We start from the raw sequence: 7,899 nt of genomic DNA on the forward strand, positions 1-7,899 counted from the left end.
TGTATGATATGCTAAATATTATTGTATAAAGCCTATTCAAATACAAAACAAATATGCAGAAAAAAAAGAAACTAATAAAACTAGCAGTAGCGAGGGGAACAAAGTTAGCAGTAGCGCTCCCTTACCAGTAGCGCTTCCTGCTAAAAAGTGTTGTAGATATTAGCAACAGCACTCTGCGCTAATGCGCGCTACTGCTAGCCATGTATAGCAGTAGCGTGGGATGACATGCGCTACTGCTACACGTTAGCTGTAGCGCCTTATCAGTAGCGCATCGTCCCGCGCTACTGATAGGCAAAATACCCACGCTGCTGCTAGGGTTTTCCCTAGTAGTGTACCGCTACCTCTACATCGCCATTGACAAGTTCACCAAGTGGGCGGATGTGGAGCCTGTGCGCACCATCCTAGCTGGCTTAGTCGTCATGTTCATCAAGGGCCTCGTGAGCCGCTTTGGGGTCCCCAACTGTATCATCACTTACAATGGCTCTCAGTTCACGAGAAGCCTTTTCAAAAGATATTGTGCTAATCTTGAAACACATATATGCTACGCTTCAGTGGCACACCATGGAGCAACGGCCAAGCTGAGCGTGCCAACGCGGAGGTCCTGAGGGGCCTTAAGGCGAGGAGCTTCAAGAAGAAACTCGAGGCCTACAGCAGGGGCTGGCTCGATGAGCTCCAGTCCGTTCTGTGGTCCATCTGCACCACCATGACGAAGCCCACACGCGAGACTCCATTCTTCCTCGTCTACAGGGCTGAGGCGGTCCTCCCTCATGAGGTCAAACATCGCTCCCTGCAGGTCTTGGCGTTCGACGAGGCATGCCAGGACACCTCACGGGGATGGACCTCGTGTTGGGGGAAGAGGGCCGCCACCAAGCCTCGCTCCGTGCCGCCACGTACCAGCAGGCGTTGTGGCAGTATCACTGTCGTAGCGTTCGCTCCAGGACCCTCGAGGTGGGTGACCTCGTCCTGAGACGGGTGCTCTCTAGGGAGGGGCTTTCACAAGCTCTTGCCCATGTGGGAGGGCCCATTCAGGATCGCCCGTGTCTCCAGGCCTGGCGCCGCGCGCCTCGAGACACAGGACGGGGTCCCCATCCAGAATGCCTGGAACATCCAGCACCTCCGGAAGTTCTATCCATGATCAAGGCCATGCGCCTCTCAAGTCTCTGCTCGTGACACTCTCACGTAATAATGAGTGGGGCTGTACACGCCTCGGAGTCTCCAGATTTCCTTCCCTGGGCCTCACCGGGGCTCCCACCCACGTCCTAGTGGAGGCCCCATGCTCCGCGCTGGTGGGAAGACCAGAATACTAGTGTATGTGTCAGACGCAGCTGTTCTTTCGCATGCTTTCTGTAGCTGATTTGCAACTTCTTGAAATGAAATTTGAAGTTCTGGAGTCTTTATTTGAAAGGGTTGGGAAATTTTTCTTCTCGCGGAGTTCGCTCTTTCAGGTCTTGCATTAGGAAGAGTGACAGTTGCCTGTTGCTCTTCCTCACGCGTCGCGCGTGTGGGGGCGTCGCGCGTGTGGGGGCTGCGCTTGGGCCCGCCCGTGAACACACCTCGCCAAAGCCTTGGTGTCCTAGCCCTTGGCATCTTAATCCTCGCGCAACGCTCTTAAACAAGCCAACAGGCTCCGGGCATCGCGACATGGCACGGCAGCGGCGACCGGCCCATGTTCGGGGCTCGCGTGAGGTATGCAATCTCCAGAGTCCCCCAACATCGCGGCCACAGGGTGCCTTCCGAGGACAGAGGACTCCCGAAACCTCTGAAGGACTTCTCCGGAACAAGGGCGTGCGGGAAGTCCAAGCTCCAGAGAAGCTCGCCCTCACGGCACCGGAGTCTACCGCAAGCACACTAAGCTAAACTCATTCCAATCACAAGCAGCGGCAAAATGGATATCAGGACGCAATGGATATCAGGGTCGCAGCGCTGTCATACTTGAAGTGGAGGGTACACCTCCCCTGCAGGCCGCGTGCGCGGGAGAACGGCTGCCACTCACGGTTCAGGCACAAGTTGCCGGCGAGGGTGACCTCGACCTCCACCCACGAGGCCCTCCTGCAGCAACTATCGGCCTGCAACCAGAGGCCACCGGGTCCCCGAGCCGACAGGGCGCCCGCAAAGAAGTGCGGGAGCTGGAACCAGATGCATGCGGGCCTCTCTGCCCACACTACGAACTCCGAGGACGCGTCAGCAGGATGGGATCGCGGATGCGGCGGCCAAACGACTGCCACATGCCTTCCCCCATCGTAGCGGCCACTCTGCCCACAGTAGCTTCCTCCGCGGGAATGGGCACCCCCGCGACTACAGGAGGCGGTGCCAGTCTTCGAGGGAGTGCGCCCACGCCCTCGGGGACACACTGCTGGCATTGCGCGTACTTACGGGGCCGGCCACGACCTCTCTTGGGCGGCGGCGAGCTTGGCCCTTCCTTAGGAGCCTTTCCCTTCTCCGCAGCAGAATACCTCCTCACTAGCGCCATGGATGCTCTGTCAAGATGGCAGAACGAAGAAGGAGAAGCAAGAGGCAAGAGGATGAAGATGAGCTGGGGGCTCTGCCCCCTCTCCCATTTATAGCCGGAGGAAGGCTAACTGCCGGCCTCTCACGTTCCGAGCATTGATGGCCTTTTTGCATGCGCCAGGCAGTTGTCACGTCGGGCGGTTGCCGAGACGGCGTGGGAAAGTGGAGACGCCCACGTCCCATCAAGCGCCACGCGTCGGCTCGGTCCGCAGGCAATTGGGGCCTGTGGTGCTCTCCTTTGCCTTTTGGCTTCGTCTCGAAGCCAAGTCCGAGCGTGCCTTGGGCCCGGGGGCTACCGTCCGCATTCTGGGAACCAGGGTACCTAAACTTGCCTGCCTGCGGCTCAGGGCATTGAGGGAGTCCTGAATTATGAGGTCGTCGGAGAGCCGGCCTATATGACATGGGCCGGACTCACGGACCGTGAAGATACAAAACCAAAGGCCTTCTCCCATGATACTAGTATATGACTAGTATATGATACTCGCTATTACAACCAGCCTTCACTCGATGCTAACGAACAGAGAGTAAATCGCGGGTGTTTTCCGTTCGCCCAATGTTGATCGTGCGGAAAAAACGTCGTTCGAATTTGTTCCCAAGTTTCGAGCGTATGTAAGTTACATAGCTCGAACATGAAAATGCTGTTAGGTGAGTTGGTCGTTTGCATCATACAAATCCAAGTAGACCCGGGATCGATCCCGGCTGGGCGCAACAATTTTTTACTCTCCTTTATCGCGAGTAGTGATCAGCACGAAAAACAAACAAACAAAGGGAGCGTTTGGAGCGGAAAAAATATGCAGTTACCGAATAGGCGGGAGAAAATCGCGGGAGTTATTAGGCAGTTACCAATTTTGCATCTGTTCCCAGGTTCCAAATGTTTGGAAGTTACATTGTCTCTACTACTTGAAAAGAACATATGAAGTTCCTATTTCACTTTCCTTCCCCCAACCCTTCGTCCAACATACCTTGCATGTTAATAAATCAACTAATTACATACCTTCTGAACTAGTTTTATTTTAATTTACTTAAAACTTCGGATCAAAATATAAAATAATTCATAAGCATAATTTGATATTCATTTATTTACACAATCGCATTATTATATACAGGTAAATCACCAGCCCACATACTAAAAGATTTATATAACGTTGCAATTCACGGGCGTTGTTCTAGTCTTGATAAATAAATATATGGCCTTCGCTTTCCGGGAGAAAAAAAGAAAGAGCAGCAAAGCGCGAGCAGGTACTTGGTATATATATGTCGACAAATACTGTGTGGTGCCTCGTCCATCCTTTCTCTCTCCAACCCTACCTCCTTGTTCTGACTATAATCACTAGATCGAGGTACAGGATGGTACCTTACATGCTGTGCTTTCAGTTTGTGGCGTGTTGCCTCCTGGTCCTGCTCTACTCGCTTCGATCCAGTTCTACCACCAGCGCTGGCCATGGCCCAAGAAGCTACCCGCTCATCGGCTGCCTGCTCGCCTTCTACGAGAACCGGCGGCGGCTCCTCGACTGGTACACCGAGATGCTGGCGGCCTCGCCCACCCAGACCATCGTCGTTGACCGGCTGGGCGCGCGCCGCACCGTGGTGACCGCGAACCCGGCCAACGTCGAGTACATCCTCCTGGGCAACTTCGGCAACTACCCCAAGGGGAAACCCTTCACCGACGTGCTCGGCGACCTGCTCGGCAATGGCATCTTCAACGTCGACGGCGACAAGTGGTTCGCCCAGCGGAAGCTGGTCAGCCACGAGTTCTCGGCGCGCACGCTCCGTGAGCTGGAGATTGCCGTGCTCGAGGCCGAGGCGCTCGACCGCCTCGTGCCCGCGATGGACGCGGCCGCTGAGCCGGGCGGCGGCGCCGTCGACATGCAGGATGTCCTCCGCCGTTTCGCATTCGACGTCATCTGCCGTGTCTCGCTGGGCGTTGACCCGGGATGCCTCGACCCGGCATTGCCCGCGCCGAGGCTGGCCACCGCGTTCGACGCCGCTGCCGGGATCATCGCCAGGCGCGGGGCTGCGCCGCTGGCCGCCGTCTGGAAGATCAAGCGCGCGCTGAACATCGGCTCGGAGCGGCGGCTGCGGGAGGAGGTGAAGGTTATACACGAAGCCGTAATGGATCTCATCCGGAGCCGCAAAAAGGAGCGCTTCCTGGTCAACGCCGGCGACGTGAGGAACGACCTGCTGTCGCGGATGATCGATTGCGGCTACGCCGACGAGGATATCCGTGACATGGTGATCAGCTTCATCATGGCCGGCCGCGACACGACGTCGTCGGCGCTGACCTGGTTCTTCTGGCTGCTCATGCGCCACCGCGACGTGGAGCGAGACATCCTGGAGGAGATCACGAGCATGAGACGAGACAGCAGCAACGGCACCTACGCCGGCGAAGGCTTCGACCTCGACGACTTCCGCAGGATGCGGGTGCTCCACGCGGCGCTGAGCGAGACCATGAGGCTGTACCCGCCGGTGGCGTGGGACTCGAAGCACGCGGCGGTGGCAGACGTGCTGCCGGACGGCACCCGTGTTGGGCCCGGCGACCGGGTCACCTACTTTCAGTACGGGATGGGGAGGATGGAGGCCATCTGGGGCTGCGACGCCGGCGAGTTCAGCCTTGAGAGGTGGCTCACACTGCCAGCGGACGGCAACGCGGCGTCTGGCGGCGTGTCTCCCTTCAAGTACCCGGTATTCCAGGGCGGCCCGCGGACGTGCCTGGGCAGGGAGATGGCCTTCGTGCAGATGAAGTTCGTCGCCGGCGCCATACTCCGCCGGTTCGACCTCCGCCCCGTCGACGAGGGCCGCACGCCGGCGTTCCTGCCGCTGCTCACTTCCCATATGCACGGTGGGCTCAAGGTGACGGTGAGGAGGAGGAAGGTGGAGACCACAGCGGAGAACCGATCATCTTTTCTTGCTAGCTAGTTGTAAATGGTAACACCCTCGTGTAAAAAACAAATAATTTTTCATATACATCCACTTTGTACATGTCCATACATACATAGGATGATCATATGAATCTGATGTACACACAGAAATGAATTCATTTCCCCCACAGAATAAAAACAGAGTGATTCCAAGAAACTCGAGTGGTACTTGATTTCCGGCAAGGAATTTGCGCTGGGGTCCCGTCAATTTTATTTTATTTTGAACAGTGGGGTCCCACCAAAGTGAAACGAACTAGTACTGTTGATGTGCTTGAATAAACTTTTTTCTTCAGGGGATGCTTGCAGCAGTAAACTGAAAACCAAGATTGTAGAAAACTGTTTGTAAAACGGAACTGTGAACTCGTCAGAGTCAGACGAGATAAACTTCCAGGAAAGTTCAGGCAGATGCTGCTAATCAATAATTCCTGTCAAGAAACTAGAATTAGAATAAAGCGGCACGCACGTTTTGTTTTGGTGTTGCGCACATGTCGTATAAAAAGGTCGTCGCCTGTCCGATGTGAGGTTGGAAAGTTTGATTGGTTTTGTTTCAGTTAAGATGGGCGCATCAATGAGGAGCATGTGGGTTTTTTCCACGGATGGGGTTGGGTGGAGGACGATGATGTAGTGCACGTAGCTATCGGGTCCAATGGTGGGAAATTAAACGCTAGCTGCGCAAGATCAACTTTTTTTCTAGCTGTTGAAAGCTCAACTATGCTTTTTTAGTTGCTGAAAGATCAACTTGCCGGGGCGGAAAAAGGATCGGGCAAATGGGGCGCGTTCGAGGAAACCCCCACCCCACCCCTAGGGGGAATAGATATATTCCGCCGGTTCAATGCGTCATGGACCACGTGCGTAATGTGTAGCGTGTCGTGATCTGGCCCGGCGTGATCCTGCCACCCCTTGCTTTCACACCGGGAAGTCTGTCTCCTGCTCCCATATTGTATTTTATTTTTCTGGAGAAGGACATCGTGTTTTATATTACTTTGGGAGCTGGATTTGTTTCCTCGTGACGTGGCTACTGAATCATACGTACATAACAGCTGGCGGGAATATCTTTGGAAGTTCGCCGTGTAGATTTGCTTCAACGACAAAAGCTGGAAGAAACAACAAGAAAAAAAAAGACGCCGCTAAGTGCCACACGTGTGGGCGTTAGGAAGACTGCCCACACATTTTGTGTGGTGTATAAGAGGAACAGCCCACACACCTGCGTGTGGGCAAAATAAGTAATGCCCACACATCTTTTTTTTCCTCTCGGTCCCTCTATCACGCGTGCGTGTGGGCGAAGTAGGTAACGCCCACATGCCCCATATGTCAGGCCTCGTACCTCCTGGTTCCGCACGCCACGCGTGACAGTCACCGCGCGCCCGCAGTTGCCATGTTCCAGACCCTCGTCCATGTTCGTTTAACTGTAGTTGCCATGTCGCTGAACTACGGTTGCCATGTCAGACAACTGCAGTTCCCATGGTTGCTCAACTGCAGTTGCCATGTATGGTCTGGTCTACTATAGTTGTCATGATTTCAAAATTTTAGGAGTTGTCACATACTAACACTAGGCAGTTGAAAGAGTTGTCATGTGCTCACAAGCATTCTAGGGCAGTTGCCATGTAAAAAGGAAGGGTTGTCACCTGTTTACGTGCACGTTAGGGCAGTTGCCATGTACCACGCAAAACCACATGGCAACTCGGTAAAGAGAGAGTTGCCATCTGCTTATGTGCACACTAGACAGTTGCCGTGTACCCTGCACAACACATGGCAACTCGGGTAAAAAGAGAGTTGTCACCTGCTTATAAGCACACTAGGGCTGTTGCCATGTGCGCTGCAAAACATGTGGCAACTGGCAGCTTAGGTTTGGGAGAGGAGACGGGCGTGTGGGCGAGATGAAAAATGCCCACACACTAGCCCTTGTGTGTGCGTGGAAAGTGGCGTGTGGGTGAACTGCTGAATGCCCACACACCAGCCCCTCCCGTGTGGTGAAACGACCGTGTGGGCGACCGTATGAACGCCCACACACCAGGCCAGTCCTACGTGGCACTAAAAACATGCCAAGATCCGTGCGCTCACGAACGGATGCGGATCCACGCGTGTGGGCGAGATGCAAACGCCCACACGTGTGGGCGTTAACATTTCCGAAAAAGAAAACGTAAGGAGCGCACGTTCGCGATGCTGCTTCCTCGCGCGACCCGTTTATGGACCGTTGGATCGCGGCAAGCGGCGCACATCATCACATTGATTTATTTTGACCGAGCCAAAACAAAGGGAGGCGAGTTTTATTCGAGAAGATTCTTTTCCGTCGGCTGCTCTCCATTTTGTCCTCATACTTTTCTCTCGCATTCGTGCCACACGCCTCCGCCGCCGCGTGGCTTCATGCCTGCTCCGCCGCCATAGATGCTCTATCTCGTCTTCGACTGTCGCAGGAGGACGGTGTTACATGTCTACGAGTCCACCCCCGGCCGTGATTTGCGGGCCACGACAA

General features: G+C 54.8%; 1 protein-coding gene across 1 annotated transcript; it reads left to right on the top strand.

Moving 5' to 3' along the window:
- Positions 1 to 3,777: 3,777 nt before the first annotated feature.
- Positions 3,778 to 5,583, top strand: LOC119349182 (cytochrome P450 94B3-like). Its single transcript, XM_037617212.1, has one exon. It carries the CDS (start codon positions 3,856 to 3,858, stop codon positions 5,422 to 5,424), a length of 1,569 nt encoding a protein of 522 aa, XP_037473109.1. The 5' UTR covers positions 3,778 to 3,855; the 3' UTR covers positions 5,425 to 5,583.
- The last annotated feature ends 2,316 nt before the right edge of the window (positions 5,584 to 7,899 follow it).

This window comes from Triticum dicoccoides, chromosome 1B (genome assembly GCF_002162155.2).
Source record: "Triticum dicoccoides isolate Atlit2015 ecotype Zavitan chromosome 1B, WEW_v2.0, whole genome shotgun sequence".
NCBI classification, from domain to species: Eukaryota; Viridiplantae; Streptophyta; class Magnoliopsida; order Poales; family Poaceae; genus Triticum; species Triticum dicoccoides.

Excerpts from the sequence above, each read along its gene's own strand:
- LOC119349182 (XM_037617212.1), top strand. The coding sequence starts at position 3,856 with ATGGTACCTTACATGCTGTGCTTTCAGTTTGTGGCGTGTTGCCTCCTG.